This window comes from Pituophis catenifer, unplaced genomic scaffold, assembly GCF_029215685.1.
Source record: "Pituophis catenifer annectens isolate HBS135680 unplaced genomic scaffold, rPitCat1.0.hap2 SCAF_3, whole genome shotgun sequence".
Classification (NCBI taxonomy): domain Eukaryota; kingdom Metazoa; phylum Chordata; class Lepidosauria; order Squamata; family Colubridae; genus Pituophis; species Pituophis catenifer.
Genome location: NW_027256883.1, coordinates 133,293,231 through 133,316,565, shown reverse-complemented (window position 1 = coordinate 133,316,565; position 23,335 = coordinate 133,293,231). Strand labels below are relative to the sequence as shown.

Below are 23,335 nucleotides of genomic sequence, written 5' to 3'. Positions count from 1 at the left end.
AAGTTTTGCTGCTTGTTCTGGAAGTGCTGATGGGTAGTTTTCTGCTGACATGGACTTCTGCTATATTTCCACTCTGGGAAAATTTCTCCCTGCTTTTTTTAGCATCTTGTCTCCATCACTTACATTAGGGGTGTCAAACTCACATCGTCACGGTAGTGTCACGTGACGTATCGAGACTTTCCCCTTCGCTAAACTGGGCGTGGCCAGCACATGACGCATCTGGCCCATGGGCCGGGAGTTTGACAGCCGTGACTTCAAGGTTTGCTTGTCCACCAGTTATTTTCTTTAAACCCCTCACAAAAAGCAAATTTGGTGAAGATGAATGAGGTGAAGGTAAGGCACCTGCTGACATTTTTGTGCCCTTCCATTGGCCAGTTGGAGGTGGATAGCATAATTCCTCAGCCCGTTTGAAACCACTAGCAATGCTATAGAAAATGTGCCTATACAACAGTGTTTCTCAACCTTGGTAACTTTCAGATGTGTGGACTTCAACTCCCAGAATTCCCCAGCCAGTGGAAAACCTTTTGAGTTCAGAACATTCTGAATACCACTGCTTGTTAAAGTATTGCACCAATATAGCACAACAATCTTCCTACATTTAGTGCTACATGTATTCATATTACTTAGAATTCTAGTCATACTGAATACATGTAAAATAATATTTGGTATATACAGTATAAATCAATCTGTAACGTAAGGGTTAAATCATCAAGTCTTGGAACATGCACAGCTTCTTCTATTCTGCAAAAAACAGCAAATTTAAGATCAGATGTTTGAAACTATTCAAAACTATTTAAACTCTGCTCATTTAATAAAGGTTAAGTCTTACTATCCTCATTACAGTATAGCTTTATTCCCAAGGATAGTTACTGCTGCATTTTCTAGAATCATACAATGATCACCCAAACTAACATCTCTTGCTCTTGGACAACCTCAAAACAAAAAGATTGCAACATTTTGCCTGTATATTAAAAAAACAAGATTCTTATAAAGAACATTAACTGTTGAGTTGTCGAGTATATAGAATATCTAATTAGACTTTATTTTCTAAATGACTTTCCCAACACTTGAACCTTAGGATTCTTAAATTATCAGGAACTTTTATTGCTAAAAGCCAAAAGTAGCCTTCCTATCATATTAGCATGAGTAGAATTAAGCCGAGTTATGTCCTTTTCATTACTGGGATTCATAGCAGGGAGCATGGCAGTTATGGAGAAATGAATACATGACAAGCAATACATCATTGTTAGATTTTTATTGAATGCCACTCATATATAGCTGCATAGTAGTCAATGTAACAAAAGTACCTGTAGCAGACAGACACTCAGGACTCATGTGTGCAACAATTACACTTCCTATGAAACGAGCACCATTCCATTATTCCCTTCTGCATTGTTTTCGGGTCTGATAAGCACTAATGAAGTGAACATTACAAATTAGTTTGAACCGAGAACCAGCAAACAAGATGTACAGATGTGCTATCCAGATGGCTTTGCTCCCTGGTTGAAAGAGAACAAAATGCTGATGGCTAGGATTTGCGGCATGGAATAGACTGGGAAAAAATTGTGCAACGGTTTGTTTGATCTGCCAACCAAAGTTTCATGAAACACGGTAGTGTACAATAGAACTCTGCCAATTATTTTGCCAACTAAATTTTAGTTACATGTATATTGCTTAGGTGCTAGAATGGAAATTTTAATCTGAAACTTTCTTTTTCTTTCTAATTCGTTTTAGGCTATAATGAAGGAACAGTGAAATGCAATTTTATAATTTTTGCAAGTACAATATTCATTTTTTACAAACACAGCTGTTATTCTTGAAATAGTTGCCTAATTTTAAAATTTAAATCCTTTATATACTGTATACCATTTAAATACAGACACACCTTTGATATAGATTTAAACATTTTTTTAACATTATTGTACCAAAATAACTTGAGAAATGTATACTGTATCCAGGCAAGACTGCGAAATTCATAATTTTATCAGAATGGAAGAATTTGTAACAAGTCACTCCTCTATTCTCAAGTTCCTCAAGTTCCTCTAAAATGCCAAGCTATGAAGAGAGATGACCAGGCTGAGCCTGAGGGGGGAGGGGGGTGTCAAACGTGTCATCAGTCATAAGTCCCTGTGCATCCACAAGAGATCTAAATCCAGCCCATCTTGAATTCCTATGACTCTTATCTACCACTAGTAGTTCAGATTCTTGTAGAAAGCTTAAGCTTGCAATAAATCTTCATATTCATTTGAACCGCCTGGATTCTCTGAAGCTTGACATATTGTCTAATACACATACAGTTCTGAAGTTTTCTCAGTAAAAGTTCAATTTATTTATTTATTTTATAATTAAATTAAATTAAATTATCTGGACAGACAATCCAAAGTAAATTTGGCACTGGAAGAAACAGTGTTTTCAAAGTCTGGAAAGAAAACTCAATGTTGGACTTTTTTATTATTATTGTTTTGACAGTTTTAGAACAGGGGTGTTCAATTTTGGCAACTTTAAGACCTGTGGATTTCAAGTCCCAGAATTTCCCACATCCATTTTCTGCTGGGCTCCACCAGTCTGATACACAGCTTCAATACTAAAATATATTCAATTCAGAAATCTTTACTTTTGAACCTAATTAGATTTTCTTCAAACATATATGGATCAAATCTAATAAGTGCTAATACTGAGCACTGATAGGCAATATGATAGAATAGAACTATCCTAAAGACAGTTGCCCAGTTGGCTTTGCTATTAACATCTAAATATTATTATCTACCAAATAAGTTGTCGCAAATAGAATCATACCTGATTTCCAGGTAGGTAGCATAAAAACTTTGTACATGCCAACTCTGAAATCAGTAGAGTTGATGCTGTATGCTTCTAGCTCACTGAGTTCAGGATCACCTCAATTTGTTTTTAATAATATGCATCCTAGTCCCAAGAGATATATTAGACAGGTAAAATTGACAATTTTTTAAATTATTATTTATATATCTTCAAATGTAGGTTTTAGAAATAAGTATGTCTGCATCTATTTTCCTAATAGAAATTTTTGAAGCCCTAACCAAATACATAGAATTTTAATTAGACATTCATTTTTATGTCTGAAAATGGATAGGAATGTCAAAAATTGAGATGTTATAATAGAATTAATCTTTTATTAATGGAAAACTTTCTAGTTATTAGATGAGATTCACTGACAGTAATGTTTATTAAATGAAGTAGTGCAAGTGTCAACCATTAAGTATTCTTAAATTATTCATAGTATGAAAGAACGAATGCAAACGTAAGTTTTAAAAGGCAATATACACAGCAGCTCAGTAGGATCTCTAACCTGTTTATTGGCTTCTTTTACCACCACGTGCCCTTAAGACTCCAGCTATCATTTTAAGGGCAACCGTAGCAAAGCTAAAATATTGATGACTGTGAGATGGCAGCAGAGAGTCACTTTTTTGTATCTTTTTGCTGCTCTCTAGTGGTCAGATGGATTTTTAAAGCCTAGATATGGTAGCCCTCAGTGGTGGGTTTCAAATTTTTTTACTACCGGTTCTGTGGGTGTGGCTCGGTGGGCGTGGTGTGGCTGGGTGGTGTGGCTGGGTGGGCATGGCAGGGGAAGGATACTGTAAAATCTCCATTCCCACCCCACTCCAGGGGAAGGTTACTGCAAAATCCCCATTTCCTTCTGATCAGCTGGGACTTGGGAGGCAGAGAATAGATGGGGGTGGGGTCAGTCAGAATTTTTACTACCAGTTCTCTGAACTACTCAAAATTTCTGCTACCGGTTCTACAGAACTGGTCAGAACCTGCTGAAACCCACCTCTGGTAGCCCTACTAATAAACATAGTAGCAACAGTGCTGAAATGGAGTATTATTAAATTGTGTTATATTTATGCATTATCAAAACAGTGGTTTTTGCCATTGTCATCTCACTAAGCTAAAACTTGCTATTTCCTCTTGCAAGAGAAAGTAACATCATAGCCTAATCTGGCCTTTGCTGAGTAATTGCACTGAAATTATGGCACAGATGAGCTCTGGCTATTGAGTTCCAGATGATTTCACTAAGCCTTAATTTAAAGTACTTAGAACAAATTGACTTAAATTGAGGTCCAGAATCTCTTCCAACCTTCTGCTAAAAAGCAATTGCCTTCCTATAAGTTCCACTAAGGGCTAATGTACAAACAACCGTCAAGTTGGGAGGCCTATAAATAGCTTCTTGAAATATTTTCAGAGTGGCAAGCCTTATATGCAGATGAACCCAATTCACTAGGTTCTCCTTTCACATAATTATAGTAGGCCCACATTGAAGGAGATCCACAGCTGTGGACAGCCGCGATGTAGCAATTTTGGTGGGAGTGCCTGTGCAAGCGGTGAGCAATCTGAACACCACTTGAAAGTCATTTTTTAAAAAATGGCTCCTTTCAAGACTTCTGCAGAAAGCTCTTTGTCTTACGGGCAATTTATTTTTCCCCTCAATTCTGATTCATTTCAGTTGTATATATATATATATATATATATATACAATAAATTAGATTCTAAATACAGTAATTAGTTTACAACTTTCAAAAGTTGGCAAATGCAAACTTAGTACATGAGACTCTTTTACTCCTACATTATATATAACCTGAGTAAGCTTAGTATTTTATTGTACAGCATGGACAAACAATTACATGCTTCAAAGCAAAGAGTGTTTTTATAGGCATTCATTGTATGTTAAATTAAAGTACCCTTCTCCACTGGGTATGCTTTAAGATTTTCAATGATTCTGAATGAGCAGTGCAAGGACTCCCATATGGAGCATATAAACCACAGAAAACTAAGTCTAGCTCCAAATTAATTATGCCCTATTGTAAAAAAAGTAGAAGGAAAGATATCTTATTAAGTTTTTACAATAAGGTAAGAAAGGGAGGGGGCAAAGATTAAAGACATATTAACATTTTTATGGATAGAGTGGGAGAGATTCCTCCCTCTTACTCTCAAAATACTAGAATCTAGGGTCAGCTAAATGGTAGGATATTACAGTAGATAATTAATCAAACAACATTTGGAATTTGCTAACACAAGGTATAGTTTTGGCAAGTTTTTTTTGAAAGGGCTTTGACTAATTCATCAAGGATTAAGGCTGTTAATAGTGACTAGCCATTCTAACCAGCACTTTAAGTGATGGAGGTAATAGGCTTCTCTGGATCCCTTCCCAAGTAACATTGAACGGGAGAGAACTCTTGTATTCATGTCCTGCTTAGCAGGGGGATATTATTTCTATAGCATTAGCTACTGGGGAATGGAATATGGGACCACTGGTCTGATGTACTATGCTTCTAAGGCTCTTAAATGTAAAATTCAGGTGGTACTCAAATTACAACTGTGATGGAGACTGCTCATCATGGTCATAACTCACAAAATAAAGAAAAGGTTGATTTTACAGCCTTTTTTGCAGTGATTGTTAAGGAAACACATGGTTGTTAAAGAAGCAATGGTTTGCTATGGGTGCAGTTTTTCTGAAAAGTGAAAGTAAATGCCAATTTTTGACAAAAAACATAGTAAAACATGGACTGCGGGACACTGCAAACTGCTATAAATGCAGCCCACTTGCCTGAAGTGCAGTCACATAACTGTGGTGGGGCCCACTGACAGAACTGTGAATCTGGGTTATCAGGATCCCCCAAGTAAGTTCATTGGAACTAAGCAATTGATCATAAGTCGAGGACTACTTATATAGAAGTACCTTAAATTGGGGCTAGCATTCTAATCGATTTCTGAAATAGAACATGTGGAAAGAGAAGATACGTGGTGTTTGAAACATATCAAAGTCTAATTTTCTATGCTTTTATACTTCGTATACATATTGAGCATATTAATTTTAAGATACGCTCATTGATTTTAAAAATTACAGTGTGATTCTCAAATGATGAACACTCACACAGTCCTACAATTGCCAAGGAACAATAGGCATTAACAACTTCTATCAGTAGGATTTTTAACAATAAGACAAGCATTGTTATTTGCATTCCAGACAAAAGCTAGCAATTTTGTAAAATAGACAACTACTGTTACAAATCATAGAGAACCTCAAGGACCACAGCAATTGACCAAGCCTGAGTTTCACAGCTGAAGGGACAATATTGACCATTTTCATTAGTCAATTCTGGAAGTCCTTTCCAAGGAGACCTGCAGAAAAACCAAGTTAATCTATTACCATCTGAATAACTGCATATATATATTACATTGAAATAACGTATCTTAAATGAATACAAGATTATGTTAGGGCGGATATGAGTTAGACAAATTAATTTACCTTTTGCACCATATTTCTAATTAGCTGCTTATATTTATTTATTTTTATTTATAAGAGAAAGTGGAAAATCCCATATTACAGAAAAAAAATGGAATGGCTCTGTGTGCACAAATTTTACAGGGCATCCATCCATCCATATGGAATTCTGAGGGATATTCAATTGTGGCATTTCAGCTCTAAATGGAATAGAGGGATATGATTTGAAATGAAGAATAGATGTACTCCTTGACTTATGACCACAACTGGGGCCAGAATTTCCATTGCCAAGGAAGACAGTTGTTAAGTGAGTCACCACTGGTTTTATAAACTTTTCTGCCCAGTTGTTAAACAAATCACTGCAGTTGTTAAGTAAATCACTTGATCATTAAATGAATCTGGCTTCCTTCATTGACTTTGTTTGTCAGAAGCTGAATGTTAAACACATGACTGCAGGATGCTGCAATTGTCCTAAATATACATCAATTGCCAAGTGCCCAAATTTTGATCATATGACTGTGTGGGGATGTTGCAATGGTTTCAAGCGTGAGGATCGACTGTCAGTCATTTTTCTCAGTGCCATTGTAACTAAATGAATGGTTGTAAGTCAAGGACTACTGTACATGAGAGTGATATGTCCCAAAGGTGCTTTTTCAAAAGGGAACTGAACTTTCTTGATTTTTTTGAAGATGTTTTGCTTGTCATTCAAGAAGCTTCTTCAGCTTTAACTAGACGGTGGGGGAGGGGGGGAGTGTCAGAGCTGAAGAAGCTTCTTGGATGAGAAGCAAAACGTCTTAGAAGAAAAACAAAGAAGTCCAGTTGCCTCTTGAAAAAAGCACCTTTTGGGACAACCATGACCTGGATGACTGAGAATCTCCACAGATATGACAGTGATATGAAGAACCTGGGCCTGAAATTAGCTCAACCTAGTGGTTCTCACTTGTAGTTCAGGGATTATTGAGGGTTAAAGCATCCATGTAAAGCATTGGGGGAAAAATGACTTCTGTGTCCTTATCAATATCTTTTCCTTTCCTATGCAGTCTGAAATAGAGAAATCTGCTGGGCCAGTGCACTGGGTTCTAAAGTATAACAGGCCTCAGTCCAGCCATTAATGCATACAAATTACTGCACTTGAAATCCTAGCCAGCCCAACTCATCTCACAAGGTGGTGGTTGTGAGGAAAATAGGAAGAAAAGGAGTATTAGATATGCTCGTCACCTTGAGGTACTTATAAAAACAATATAGGTGGGATATAAATTAATAAAAGATAAGTGTTCTCAGACACTACCAAACCAATAATGCAGAGCTATGCACACTAATCTAGTTTCTAGTCAAAAGGCAACAACCTTCTGACTGAATAATTTTTATATCTAGAAAAATCATCTTCTGAAAAAGAAAGGGAATATAGCTCAAGTTCTTGCTTTTTCCTAACTTATCAAAACATTGAGTTTCCTCATGAATCTCAATTCGGAGAAACTCTCTGAAGAACAAACTTTATTAGGATATGAAATAGAAAATCAGAACCTTGTAAACCTTAAGCACCTTTATTATTGCAGTAGCAATCCAGATGATTGTGGCTCAAAAGGTATTCCCTGAATTTATATTCTTCAATAAGTTGCAGGGAATTTTATTTGTCCAAAAGCACAAGTAATCTTTTGAAGATCAGCATCTACTTTATTTCCATTTGTGACTGCAAGAAGAAAATTTACTTCACTGAATCCCTAACTTCCAGTTAGGTACAATTTATTGATATTCAGTCTATTCCTCAACTCCTGACTGGTTATTGCATCTGAAAGCAAACTAAGTATCAGACTTGGTACTGTTTGCAGTCCAAAAAACCAAATTAAAGTCCAAAATTGAATTCAGGTCTGCCTTTTGCATGACTCAAATTCAGTCAGCACCAAACTAAGATATTTATAATTGCTGTACATGTTTGCGTAATAAAATAGCAATAATATCCTATATACATTTAATTTTAAAATATTCAAATTTCGATTTAACTTTTCAGATTTTTTTGTTTAATTTGAAAAACATTTCATAGGCTCTATGCATTGTGCCTAATGAATCATACAGACATGTACAACATGTAGGAAATGTGATCTCTGCTGCTTGTTTGGTGCCATTTTTTTTTCATTTCCCATTCCTGAGCATTGGCATGCATAGATATAATATAGTTTCTTGATTCCAAATTCAGGTTGCTACTAATGGTTCTCTCTAATTAAATTTATTTTGAATTGAGATATAAAAAATACAAAAGTAAACAGTGACATATGATGCCTTCTGATTATTTTTCACTGAAAGAACTATATCAGTTCCTTTTTATAGGAAAAGAATAACCTATAAAAACTTTTTATCATTCAAGGTATTTTACTATGTATATGAGCTATATCTTGAACTTGAACTTCTGTCTTCGTTTTTATTTTTGTATCATACATATTCAGGCAGTGAGAGCTATTTTGGTATCAAAATATAAATATCAAAATGGATGTTCAACAGTAATATTTTATATTGTATAAATAAAAGCTACCTCTCAAGATGAACATAATGGCGAGAAAGAACATTCTTAATCAAAAACACAGTCTTTGCATAGATCTCTGGACCAATGAACTTGGAGAAGTATAGCTTGGCCCGAAGGAAATATCCAATTGGCCAAAGCCATTCCTTAAAAAAACAGAACAAAACAGAATTAAGGATACAGTGTTTTAATATGATAACTGAAAATCTAAAATCAATTGATAAAGACTGCTAAAATATAACACTTACAGGTCCTTGATGGTAATTGAATCCTTTAGACACATTATAATTATCATTGTCTAAGGCATTATCGTAAACACCACAATAGACCATATCACTAGGAAAAAAATGAGTCAATTAATATTTCGGAGAAAGACACATCAAGTTTTATGAAAATACTTAGGACAAAGATAATTAAGATGGCTTTTGCCATTCATTTTTATAGGATTTTAGATCTGATATTTTTTTATATTAGTGAATCTTATTCTCAGTGGAGTGTATTTACTTATTCAAACATTCACTGCAACAAAATGTAAACAATGTCAACATCTCTTTACTTGCAGTGAAGTTGCATTAATTAATGCAAGAGTGATGTTGCACTAATGTACTAATATGACTTTTCTATGACGTTATTGTTTAAAATGTTCAGTTCCAATTAACGGATCTTACACATCTCAGAATGTACCCTCTTGATAAGGGTCAAGAAAACAATAATGATAAAACACTGCTGCTGCTTGACTCCCTTTTGCAATATCTCAAACTAGACAACAGGATACAGAGGAAACAAACATAAAAAAGAATAGTTGTCAGTTGTGACCCAGTTGTTTCCTTTGTAAAATCAATCCCATCACAATCAAATAAAAACTGTTAGGACCCAGGCCTCTGACTATTAGTTAAGTCAAATCTATCTTCAAACAAATATCATTCACATTATAGAATTTCTTTAAACTATGATGATGGGACAGGAAAATTAGTACACTTGAAGCAGACTCAACTGTTTATAAAACTTAGCTCCTATTTACAGTGATCAACTTATTCATTTACACTAGGTAAGCCTTCCTATGCAACCGTGTCTCCATCATCCCAATAGCACTTAGATTTACGTACCGCTTCACAGTGCTCTCTTAGCGGTTTACAGAGTCAGCATATTGCCCCCAACAATCTGGGTCCTCATTTTACTGACCTCGGAAGGATGGAAGGCTGAGTCAACCTTGGTATACTTGGGATTGACTTGCCCCACTCACTCTGGCAGAATATGCATACTCCAGATACCAGCAGCTAAGGAATTGCAGCTGGTGGGGTCTATAAGAACTTTTTCTGCCATGGCTTTGGACTGTCATCCTGCTTGAGGTGAGATCAGCCTCCCATTTTCTTCGCCTTCCAAAAGAGCCAGAAAAACCTGACTTTGCCAACTGGTGTGGGGTCCCGATGTGGCTATCCTGTTTTGGAGGTGGCTAGTAGACTAGTACAAGATATCATGTCCACCCTGTCTAGGCACTGGATTTTATCTGCATTAATATTAATTTTCATGTTTTAGCTTTTAATGTCTGATGTTTTCATGTTTTAATCTTATAATTGTATTATTCTTTTTTTGGGGGGAGGGGGTAATTTAATAAATAATAAAATACTTACTCTGGGTCTAAAGTTTTCATCCCAAGTGGACCAAGTAATTTTTTCTCTAACATTTCAAGTGCTTTCCAAGCATGCTCAGGAGAGAACAATTCAGGTGCCTTGAAAAAAAAAAAGTAGAAAAATACATGACATATAAACAACAGAAGAATACTGAAAAATTAAATATAAAAGACATATTTCGCAGTGTCCTCACAAGATTGTCATGAAGTTATATCGCATGTTATAAGTAACATTTATTTCAGAAACTTATTTATTGAAGAGCATGATCCGTAAATGTTCCCTATTTTGTTTGTAGTTCCGTCTACTCCACTGCTTCTCCCAGCAAACTATCATCTTTGTATCTTTTAATATTTTAACTAATGGTTCTATTCAAAAGTATTCAGAATTACTAACAAAAGTGCTAAAAACATATGCAAAAACACCATGTGTCATTTTTAAAAGAATAATACGCACCACAACCATTGCTATAGGGAAATTTGGCCTCAGCTGATAATCACACCAAGGACTTGATGCTCCATAGCTGTCTTTGTATATGCCCCGCTTATGAACCAGAGTTGGATGTGTCTCGTTGGGATCATTTGGGTCTTCAGAGACAAAAAACAGCTTTTCGAAATGGGCTTGGATTTTTCTGTTCCACTGATCATATGTAAAGGTCTCATCTTTCCCTGGAAAACAACATCAGCTTTGTGCAATTGACTGATACAATAAAAAGAATCATTAAGAACACATCCTGATAAGACATAGCTGTGCTGTAATTAGAAACATGATGCTACTACAATATATTATCTAAAATTCTCCAGATTCAGTGTTGCTATCATTCTGAACTGGGACAACTGTTTCCAAGAGAAAACTGAAGCCCACTTCCTCTGGAGGACCCATTAATGCAAATACTTTTTTCTACTTTTCTATAGAAAAGTAAAGTAGAAAAAATATTTCTATTTTTTTCTACTTTTTAAAAAATTAGTACAAATGGTATTTTGATCTAAACAAGTATTTTACCTGACTAAAAATTGGATAATTCTGGAGTTCGCTTTATCATCATGCAGGATAGAAGTTAGGCGTACTGTAAAAGCCAAGCTTCCATATGCATAAGCATGGAGGTGGCAAAAAAATAGTTGATGGGAAACAGAATTTAGGATTGCAGACATATTGGTGTGGATGGAATCAGATGGATGAGGAAACCATATTTTTAAGTTATAATAGGCCTTCTATATGGGTCTCAAAGGTGCTTTTCAAAAGGCAACAGGACTTTCTTGGGTTTTTTTGCCCTTGAAGATGTTTCACTTCTCATCCTAAAGAAATGAAGAAGCTTCTTGGATGAGAAGCAAAAATGTCTTCAAGTCCAGTTGCCTTGTGAAAAGCATCTTTGGGACAACCATGACCTGGCTGATTGAGAATCTCCACAGATTCTCGATATGGGGTAGAATTCATTTTCTCTTTCTTTGCAAGCATCCTACCAAGCCAGGTTTAGGAGTGGAGACTTGCCCTACTCCTATTGAGACTATGGCAGGTGCATCTCTTCCCTCACCCCGAGTCTCTGGCTATATATTTTCCAGGTCCATTTGTTTTTCAGTAGATGGAGAGTCTTTCACTGTACAAAAAAAAAAAGTCAATTCTTCCATTTTTCTTGCCTTCAGATCCCAGGCTGCCAGGATTAGGAGGAATAAATAGCAAGATAAGTGTGTGTGTGTGTGTGTGTGTGTGTGTGTGTGTGTGTGTGTGTGTGTTTACTCTCCCCACTCAGTGCTTGATAGGTGCCGTTGAATGGGCATACTTTTTTATGTTACATAAGACTGTTGGATGCGTTTTAAAAATTCACCCCTGTGGGCAAAGAGCTGCAGAGCCTAATCCACAGAAGGAATTGAACTGTGTGGGAGATGCTATAGCTATAAAGAACTATACCTCCCATGGGAAGGAAACAGTCTTTCAACCATGATGCTTCTGCATTACTTCCTGCTTTCTTTTCCATAAGGAGAGCAGCTCTTCAACCACCCAGTCCACCATGGTTAACCATTGCTTTCCCATCCCCCTCCCATGGATTAAGTGCTGTTTTGCCTTCTTGGTTTGGAGATAGCTTTTCTCAGAAGTTCAGTGGTCTTACAGAAGACACTGGGTACAAATCAACCTGCTCCCTTATGGAAGGGATGCATCTAATCTATGCGGTGATGGGGGGAGGAGAGAGGGGATTGCTTCATTTCAAGTGAACAAACCTCTTTTCCCTGCTTTACTTCCCTGAATCAGAATTTCATTTTTGCTTATCTGGATGTATCTTTTTTTTTATTTTTTGCTTAGTTGTTACTATTGCTGCATTTAGGTGAGCCGAATGTCAACAAAAGCATTCTGTTCTGATTCTGACCAGGGGCGGGTTCTACTTACATTTACTACCGGTTCGCAATGGGGCCGCGCATGCGCAGAAGCTTCCTGATGATGTCGAGGTCAGTGGGCGGAGCCTCCCACCGCTTTTACTACTGGTTCTTGCGAACTGGTCCGAACCGGGGGCAACCCACCACTGGTTCTGACTCTAGCAATAGAAGTTGGCTAACAATTTATGTCTATATTTGTGCTCTTTGCCTATTTTTTTCTTCTCAGGAATTAACAGGCTATTTGGGGAATGAGGGGAAGAGCATTTCTCCACTGTACACGGAGGCAGTGAGAAATAGGCCTGTGAGTGATATTATTTCTTATCCTCGCTGTAAATCAGCATGAATGAAGGCTTAGGGGAAACAATGGAACAGGCAGCCAATTATATAGCTTGCTCCCATTTAATCTTCAAAACAATCCCACTTAACTATTTGAAATGTTCATTTCTCTTCCATCCAAACATTTCTTGATTTAGAGAGAAATGTAATCCAGCTGTCTTCTCTCTGTTGCTTTTTGAGTTGCTCAAAAAAATCTAGTGTGAAACATTTTGGGCACTTTATTACTATTATTAGTAATGTCATTTTTCTACTTCCATTATACCCTATTTGCTTACCATGTCTTTTCACAGTAACTCCAGGATATGGAAATATCTTCTTCACCGACAATTCCTGTAACCAGCGAATTGTTGATTTGCATAGACCAACAATTTCCACAGCAGAACCATCTCTAATAAAAGGACAGCCAAAGCAGAAAAGTAAGTTGCATTTCCATTACCAAATAAAGTTTTTGGTTACTATATTTACTGGCCATGCCAAGAGTACACAACACTGATTACATGTATACATGTATATTTTGGAAGAGGGCAGTGCGAATGTGCCAAGATAATGATTTTTATCTTGTACAATACAGAGGTACTGTCAGTCAAAAGAGGCAGTAATTGGCTAGTTAAATTTGGATCTCAGGGTTTTAGATTCCTTTGCATATACATGAATAATTTATGGAACAGTTGTGTATTCATGTAAATTTAAAGTCACAAGCATTGTCTGTCTTAGATGTTTTTCAGACTTATGAGTCTGACCATATTAGGTTAAATCAATCTTCTCAAGGGCTTCAAAGTCCTGTTGCACAATATGTTCAGAGTTACATTCCAAAACTGGACATGGAAGGAACTCAAAGTTGGCGGGACAATTTTATTTAAACATATATCTACATGCACGCATGTATAACCTTTATTAATTTTTATTTTCACACACCCGTACGATAGTTTATTTCTCTCATCATATATACATATATTCTCCTTTATCTCTATAGCAAGAGGAACTATGGGCAATGGTGGCTTTATTTTAGTCTATGATTGCAAAAAAAGGAAGTGAGTTTGCACTCTGATATTGTGGTTTTCTCTTTGAATAATCAGAAGGATGTTTTCTTCCTGATCCAAAAAAGAAGAAGAAGAAGAAGAAGAAGAAGAAGAAGAAGAAGAAGAAGAAGAAGAAGAAGAAGAAGAAGAAGAAGAAGAAGAAGAAGAAGAAGAGGAGGAGAGAGGAAACAGTTCAGCTATTTTCATTAGCAGAAGGAGCTATCTGTGCTAGCCCACCCCCTTGCTTTGGAATGAAAGAAAACAGATAGAGAGCCCAGACAAGGTGGTAAGGATCAGACAGAGATGGGGAAGAAACTGGAAAAAAAAGAGAGAGAGGAATACTAAGACCAGGGTTAGAAAGGCAGGAACTGAAGAAATAAAAATAGGCTGAATTTGCACTCCTGTCCTAACCCATGGTTTAGGGTTAGGTCATGTGAAAATTATAGCAAATCCAGTAATCTTTCCCTTGAATCAGATCTGGATTGCATATTCAATTCATGTGTAAATCTAGTGTTTGTATGCCAGAAATCTCCAAATGGGTAATTCATAGATGCTCATTTCATATGAGGCCAATCTTGCCATTTAACTCTGCAAAACACAGATAAAATTTAAAGCTTCTGCTGCTGCTAGTTGTTTAATGCCAACAGCATGGTTTAAAATATTTTTTCATAAAATACTTCTGTATTTTAAATCGAGAGGATTTCAGGCAAAATTCCTGCCTGCATGTTTATAATTTTTTTGCATACATTTTATATACACATCTATCTAAACTGAACATGAATATCCTTGAGGCAGTGGACAGAGTTTACATGTGTTTAATTTAGCCAGTTTATTTTTCCACTGAACCAGCATTTTCCGCTGAAAATAGATTTTTTTTAAATTAAAAAAAAAAAACCTAGCTCACAGCAATTGAACTTAATAATTGGACTCTGAATGCTCCAGACAAACACTGCTCTAAGGAAGCACTTGATATCAACTATAGTAAAATGAGGTCCTGATCTTGGAAATCGCCTAAACTGCACATCTGGAAGATAAATAGCAAGAGTGTTGAACAAGAGCAATCTTTTAAATATTTGGACATGGTTTTCCATAGTTCCACCAAACACAGTGCACACCAAAATTATGTCAAACGAAATGCTCAAAAAACTGGCCGTATCTTTTCACTTTACCAGAGAAGCACAATGTATCCCAGCAACACTGAAGGTATAATTAGCTAAGACCTGGGCACAACTATGTTTTGGTGTTCAGCTAGGACTTTACAAAAGCCGTGTTTAGAATGCAGTACTACATGCTACTTATGCTACTGCCGGCTGCAAGCAGTTTGGTAGTTCGATTCTCACCAGGCTCAAGAATGACTCAGCCTTCCATCCTTCTGAGGTCGGTAAAATGAGGACCCAGATTGTTGGGGGCAACATTGACTGTGTAAACCGCTTAGAGAGGGCTGTAAAGCACTGTGAAGCCGTATATAAGTCTAAGGGCTATTACTATTTTCTTTACTCCTCTTGAAAAGATCCAACCTGAATTCCTAATGGCTATATTCCAGATACTGTAGCCCGGGGTGAAATGCTCCCGGTTTGGACCGGATCGCCCGATCCAGTAGCGATGGAGGCAGATGGTTCAGAGAACCACTAGCAAAAATCCCTGCCCCCCCCCCATGCCCAGCTGAGCCACACAATCATCAGAGGCTTTTTTTTTACTTTTAAAAGCATTTTTTCTACAACCTCTTCGGCTGAAAAAATGTTTTTAAAAATAATTTTAAAAAGCCTCTGATGATCGTGCGGCTCAGCTGGGATCGTCAAAGGCTTTTAAAAGAAAAAAAAGCCTCTGATGATCAAGCAATTCAGCTTGGATCGTCAGAGGCATTTAAAAGAAAAAAACCCTTTTGTTCTTTTAAATGCCTCTGACGATCCAAGCTGAGTTGCCTGATCGTCAGAGGCATTTAAAAGAAAAAAAGCCTCTGCCAATCAGGCAACTTAGCTGGGATCATCAGAGCTTTTTGAAAACATTTTTTAACAACCTTTTCGCCGAAGGTTGTAGAAAAAATGGTTTTAAAAGTAAAAAAAAAAAATTGGCCACGCCCACCGTCACATTAACCCCCCCCCCACACACACACACCAAGCTACGCCCACAGAACCGGTAGTAACAAATTTTAGATTTCACCACTGCTGTAGCTCCTTACATTTAAAAATGTAACATTACAGAAGAAGGAGCCATGGCTATCTAAAGTCAAAATAGGCGCATGGACCTGCATCATACCATGGTGGTTGAAGTTACTGTTCTTTCCCACAGGTCTGAGTTCCTTATAGTGAACAATTACAAGTCAATATGGTTCAGGACAAAAACTTGGGAGCCGAGGTGGCGCAGTGATTAGGGTGCAGTACTGCAGCTACTTCAGCTGTCTGCTAGTTCAGCAGATCAGCGGATCAAATCTCACCGGCTCAAGGTTGACTCAGCCTTCCATCCTTCCGAGGTGGGTAAAATGCGGACCCAGATTGTTGGGGGCAATATGCTATTTAGTATACTGTCTTTGGTGTAAGCCGTCCAGAGTCCTCGGAGAGTGGGCGGCATAGAAATATGATTAATAAAATAAATAAATAATAATAAAATAAACTTCAACTTCTTCACTTTTCCAGGGATGCGTTCCTCATGATGGGTTATGAGCATGCACTAAGCACATTTAAACAACGTATCAAAAATGTGAAAGTCCAACAGGACCAGTTTTTTTTATTTAAGAATGTTTTTCACAGAAGTCAATCCCTTTTACACAAACCAGTGAGGTACTTACACCACATAATTATTTCCAAATTCTGAAGAGCATTAACTTTAGCACACTTCAGTGCTCTCCACAGAGCAATTTTTGTGGGATGATACAAAAGAGTTCCTTATGATACTTTGCCACTGTGGACAAGGGCCTGTTGAAACTACAGCTCATGTCCTGCTATACTGTACCTTCTATAAGGGCTCAAGGATCTTACTTATAGCTCCTTGTTTGATAAATTCTGATCTTTCTTAATATACAGTTGTTATCAGATCACTATGATTCAGTCTCCTTGAAGAAAGCTAAAATTTGTAATCCTTGCAATACCTGTGCTTCTTGCTCCCACCCTACCCATTTTTTAATCCATACTTTGTACTTTCATTGTTTGTTTTTATTGTTTCATTGCTTTATTATTGTTATATTTACATTTTTATCACTTTTTTCCTTTTTTTACTGTTGTAAGCCAGCCAGAGTAGCTCACAGAAAGATGGGCAGCAAATAAATTTAATAAACGCTGCACTGAAAATTAGGCAGACTTTTATTATCTACTAACAAACCCACCACCAATTGTACTATTTTATTTTGTTTTCACTTTCTTTATTATTATATGTTATTGTTTGCAATTCTGATCAGTGACTGTGATAAAAACATTCATTCATTCATTGTTCACAGCAATATTTTTTACACTGATTTCTAATTAGTCAATTATATTCAGGCCTTTAATGTGCCAACAATGCTACAAGCATTTATGCAGTACCTTGGAGTTGCTGGAATTCCTTTGTTGCGAGCTTTATCACTCTCTCCCATTTTATCCATCCAGGTACCACAATTAAAACGGTTCCCTCCAAAGACAAAGCCTGTTTCCATGTCCACTCCTGCAGTTACATTAAAGCCTACAAAGCACAAATACCAGCTTGTTTTCCAGAAAAGACACATAAAAATGTTGCCCCATGTGCATCCACTCGGAATGAACTAGGGTTTTTATGGCAGCCCAAATTACATTAACTGACAACACAATCATATGAATGCTTTCACCTAAAATTCAGGGATTTCAAAGTGGTGGCCCATGGGCTGGATGCATCATGTGCACCTTGGCTCCACAAAGGCTCTATGTCTCGTGGCTCTACGTCACGTGGCTCTACGTCACGTGACGCAATCAAGTTTGTCACCCGTGCTCTGAATCGTGGAAAAGTGTATCTTTAAGGGGATTTAAAGAAAATCTCACTTTATTTCAAGATGTTTTAGGAAGCTAAGAAATAAACATGAACATCCATTTAAAAAAATAGTTAAAGAATGTATACCTTCATCTCTCATATTTCGATCTATTTGTGGGCCAGCATTCCTCTCTCGGAAATTTATGCCTTGGGCGTGCTTTTGCATTGCTTCCTGTATCACTTCATATAATGGCTGATCCTGGGAGGAAATATAGGGGAGGAAAGGGGGAAAAAACCCTAAATTAAAAACACACATAACAAGTAACATTAAGTTTGTAAAGGAACCTCCTATTCAGAGGCAAGTCCAAAGGACACACTCTCAAGAGAGTGTGTGTTGGATTTATGTCCTGTGTTTTCTCCAAAATTTCAAAACGATTACATAAAACTCATTTTATCTCTTAACAAGTATTTTAGGTTGAGCTAATAAAGAATGACGGGCCCTAGTGAGTGGATTTGCTGAAAATTAATTTAAAACTGAACATCCTCACTCCAATGCTTTAACCTCTGCATTTTAATATTTTCCCCCCAATCAAACATGTTTGAATCTTAGAGATGCTTTGATTTTCTTCACAAGGTTTTTCAGAAGCAGGTTGCCATTGCTTCCTTCCTAGAATTGAGAGAAAGTGACTGGCTCAAGGTCACCTATCTGGCTTTGCCCTAAGGCAGGACTAGAAATCATGATCTCCTGGTTTCTAGCCTGATGCCTTAGGCTTAACCAAACTGACTCTCAAAACTTTAAAGTAGTCTTTTATACTATGTAATATCGAGTGTAAACTTAAGGTACTGAAGACATACCTAGTCAGTGTTTCTCCTTCTGAAGCAGGTCAAAAATACTTCAACACTACATGCAATAATATATACAATTGGTTTATTTAGAAAAAAATCCACTTCCTTTTAACATTTGTTCTTTAATGAATTTGATTACAACAGTAAGTCTATGTCAATGAAAGTAATACTGTAATATTGAAGTTCTTTGGGCAAGTATTTACATTTTATATTAAACTGCAGAACAAGAGTTTCATGGATAATTTCCTTCCTAACCCCTGTTAAGGACACAATCTTTTTATGTTATCAGAGGCCACCAAACGTAATAATCCAAGTTGGGTTTTTTGTACTCATAATAGCACCAGGCAGTAACAGGCATGACACAACACTATAGAGCAGGGGTGTCAAACTTGATTTCATTGAGGGCCGCATCAGGTTTGTATTTGACCTTGGGGGGCTGGGGTGGGTGGGTGTGGCCAGGATGGGCTTGACGTCACTTGTTGAGGCTATATTTTCTGCCACAATGGCTTCGTGCAACCCTCTGCCAGTGAAAACGGAGCTTGGGGAGGCTGTGCATGGCCTACCCAGGCTCCATTTTTAGCTGTCACAGGCTCCTGCAATCCTCTGCCACCGAAAACTGAGCTGGTGCACGGCCCTCCCGAGCTCCATTTTCACTGGCAGAGGCACCGTGCGCCAGTCCTTTGCTGTTTCTAGGGTGGCCCCGCAGGCCAGATCTAAGCACGCTGCAGGCCACCTTGAATTTGACACCCCTACTTTAGAGGATCAATCTACTTCAGCAATAATCTGACATGAACTAAAGTCAACTTGCAAAACCAGAAGATTCCTCTCCCAAACTAACACACGGATAAAACATGTAAGGGACTGAACCGAGCTAAAAAGACAGAAGCTATAATTTACCATTTTGCCTTCTGGCTGAGGTAGAGAATCATCAGTAGGATATATTCTAGATATTGGACAGTTGAGAATGTCTGTGCCATTTGGAACGGTTTTACAATAATCTTGTACACACTGAAGCCACCACCACACAGCATCACGACAATTGTACCTGGCATGAGTACCTTGGCCAAGCAGATTGGGAATGAGACCATGCCTTAGGGTGCCGGCAAATGCTAATATTATGTTCCTGAAACCAGAGAGATGGAGAAGGGAGTGAATATAAAATGGTAGGCTTTCAAGTTCTCTATTACATTTCACTAAAAGTATGTGAAGTAAAAATGGTTGTAAAATCAGACCTGGTAATGAGATGCTCACTTAATGACTGCATCACTTAGTAAAGAAGTTTCTGATCCCAATTGTAGTCATAAATCAAGGACTACCCGTATTTAGTCTTGCATGGATTAAATCATTCTGTTTAATAAGAGCTTTCCAGAGGATTTGATGAAAGGCACTCAGGCCAGGATTAGGGTAGGTTACACAAACAATAATTCCATCCTCTCTATTTGGAAAATATTAACCAAAAATGTATACATATAAGCATTGCTTTAAATGACTAGAATCTTATTTATCCTAACGCAAATTTCTATTTTCATTTTTCTATTCGTATAAATAATACAGGTAATCCTCAACCTACAACGGTTCATTTAGTGACCGTTCAAAGGAGGGAGGGAGGGAGAGATACTACTGACATCTGTAACTGCTTTACCTTGCTTCTAAGTAGCGTCCAGTAACTAACATCAGCCCTCTCAGTGCAATAAAAGTGTCTCTTCCCCAGCAACGGAAAATGCCAGATGAGAAATGAGGTAAACCTGAAGAGTGAGAGACAAAGCAGATGTAAAGCTTAAGAACTTAATAGCTCTACCTTTCAAAAACAGCTTACTTTATATTTATGGCTGAGCCACACACTGCTCCATTCCCTCTGAGTTAACTCAATTTGGATGACGTCCATCTGCACAAAGTCATCCTAATTTATATTAAAAAAATGAAGATTGGGACCTTCCTTACTCTCACTAGCTAGCAAGACATAAGATAGATGAACCTTTTGTTTCTCTGCTTGATAACATTAACTTGGAACCAATATGAATTCGAAAAGGATATGAATTGCTGGGAGAAAGGTCCTAAAATATACAAAGGAAATACTAAGCCTTTATATAGGAATATAGGAACACATTAATTTCTTAATACTGTAAGAATATATATATATATATATATATATATATATATATATATATATATATATATATTCAATTTTATTTTTTATTTTCAAATTACATAACAATAAACATTTTTAACAGTACCGTGTCATGTCTCTTACAGGTATTTTACATTTATTCCTATACATTTTTATTTCTCTGTTCTAACCAGTTATACCACTTATCCCACACCTCATAAAATTCTGCTTCTTCCTTGCCTTTCATTTCTAACGTGAGCCTTTACATCTCATATTTTTTAACCTTTTGTACTTGTATCTGACTGTAATTTTAAAATCAGTTCAGTAACACTGCTCTGTCAAGCTCTATCTGAATAACAATTTATTTTGGTTCTTGCTTGTCACCAGAGCACTAAATCTGACATGAGATTTGACATGACGCTGATTCCAATAATATCTACATATTTACTTATATTTTCTTTTAGCACAGCTCATATGTACTATAACTCTCTGTATTTGTAGACTAGTCCAACCCAATGAAGAATACAGAATATATAATTACTAGATGTGTATTAATAATCCATGAATTATGGATCAATAATCCATGAATTATGAACCACCTCATTTCAAACTTGTACACTATACACTTGGGTGCGCAGACCAATTATTGGAATTTTTATATTATATAAAGGTTTGTTGGAAATGTAATAAGGATAATTCTTCTTTAAAGCACATGTTTTTACAATGTCCTACACTTACTAGTGAATATATTTGTGCAATAAAAGCTAACATTTTTGGAGGATAATATTCTTTTGAATTACATACCTGGTGTATGTAATTTGACAATCTGACAACATAAATGGATGTTCCACACTCTTACTATGGCCAAAAAACTGATAACTGCAGCATTGGAAACATAAATTTATGGCACCTTTCATTCAATGATTGCACCTGAGTGGGTTGCCTAACAGATATAGACTTTGTATGGATTTAAAAAAAAACTTACTATGTTTTCCCCCTTTTCTTTGACAATGTTTTTCTAATACAAGTATCTTTGTATTTTGTTCTTTTTCTGGTTTTTTGTTATTATTTTAAAAGCAATAAAAATAAATAATGAATTACATATAGCTTATGGTGAAGCATGAAAGTTATATGTAGGTTTGTAAAGTTCCAGAAGTTTACCAGAATGCTTACCTCTAATTCTTATTATTTATACTTTTGACAGGTAATTTTTCAGCTTCATGGAATTTTAGCATCGATATAAAATTGACTATCAAATACAAATGTAAAGAATGTCAGTAGAAACTGATTTACATAAACTATTTTATCCAACTTTGTGGTCATGAAAGGTATGCAAAGGGACAAAATGTTACTAGATGAGACCAACTAGAGATCAGACATTAGTTAAATGTCTATAGAGATTCTCAGTCAGCCAAGTCATCGTTGTCCCAAAGGTGCTTTTTCAGGAAGCAACTGGACTTTCTTGTTTTTCTTTGAAGATGTTTTACTTCTCATCCAAGAAGCTTCTTTAGCTCTGACTAGATGGTGGGGAGTCCAGTCAGAGCTGAAGAAGCTTCTTGGGTGAAAAGCGACATGTCTTCAAAGAAAAACAAGGAAGTCCAGTTGCCTCCTAAAAAAGCATCAGACATTAGGATAATGGAATTCTAGAAAACAGGAATTAAGGCCAGCTAATGAAAGAAGGCTCTGAATCAACTAAGTGAGTCTGCGGAATCTATTTTTGTTAACAGAAGCTGTCCTACTAAAAATTACTGATGATGATGGTGTTCTGGAAACATCACAATACCTAATTTTTGAATTTCTTTGAGAGATCTAACACTCCCTGTCCAAATCCCAATGTTATCTCTTAATTTAGAGTGGGAGACAGAAAAATACTGAGTATAGTTTCAGGAACTAACTGAAGGGATATGACTGTTACTATCCACTCAGATTTACCGGTAATTAGATTTATACTACGCTGCTCCTCTTGCCTTCCCAACACCAGATCTCCAAGGTTCATGAGTCCAATAAGAAGTGCTTCCTTTCTGCTAGCAGAGATTCAAAACATGCAAAATATTTTTAAAGGTGGACTCTTTCATGGACCAGTGACCATGCTTACCGGCTGCTAAAGAAACGCAGCACTGTTCTTTTTCTCCCGTAATTTCATTCAGCCTATAAGGAACATCCTTTAAGGCAGGAGACAGAGGTGGCAAAGTTGGATATTTTCCTATTCCACACATCTGGACTGAGCCCAAGGAAAGATGTTTAACAAACGTTGAACCATTCTGAACAAAGCTGTAATTAAAGCAACACTATTTCAAGTCCATAAATTTTCTGGTACCAAGCTAGCAAAAAAGCACTAATACAACAA

General features: G+C 36.8%; 1 protein-coding gene across 2 annotated transcripts in view; it reads right to left on the bottom strand.

Moving 5' to 3' along the window:
• Window positions 1-1,247: 1,247 nt before the first annotated feature.
• AGL (amylo-alpha-1,6-glucosidase and 4-alpha-glucanotransferase) overlaps window positions 1,248-23,335 on the bottom strand; it is a 55,442-nt gene continuing 33,354 nt past the window's right edge. For both annotated transcript variants that reach the window (XM_070941195.1, XM_070941196.1), the window contains exons 24-34: window positions 23,084-23,259; window positions 20,524-20,626; window positions 19,779-20,004; window positions 18,183-18,294; window positions 17,639-17,774; window positions 13,380-13,492; window positions 10,859-11,070; window positions 10,406-10,503; window positions 9,023-9,110; window positions 8,787-8,920; window positions 1,248-6,156 (exon numbers count right to left, since the gene is read on the bottom strand). In XM_070941195.1, coding sequence (XP_070797296.1) covers window positions 6,039-6,156; window positions 8,787-8,920; window positions 9,023-9,110; window positions 10,406-10,503; window positions 10,859-11,070; window positions 13,380-13,492; window positions 17,639-17,774; window positions 18,183-18,294; window positions 19,779-20,004; window positions 20,524-20,626; window positions 23,084-23,259 — 1,516 coding nt within the window. In that variant the 3' untranslated portion in view covers window positions 1,248-6,038. The remainder of the gene's footprint in view (window positions 6,157-8,786; window positions 8,921-9,022; window positions 9,111-10,405; window positions 10,504-10,858; window positions 11,071-13,379; window positions 13,493-17,638; window positions 17,775-18,182; window positions 18,295-19,778; window positions 20,005-20,523; window positions 20,627-23,083; window positions 23,260-23,335) is intronic.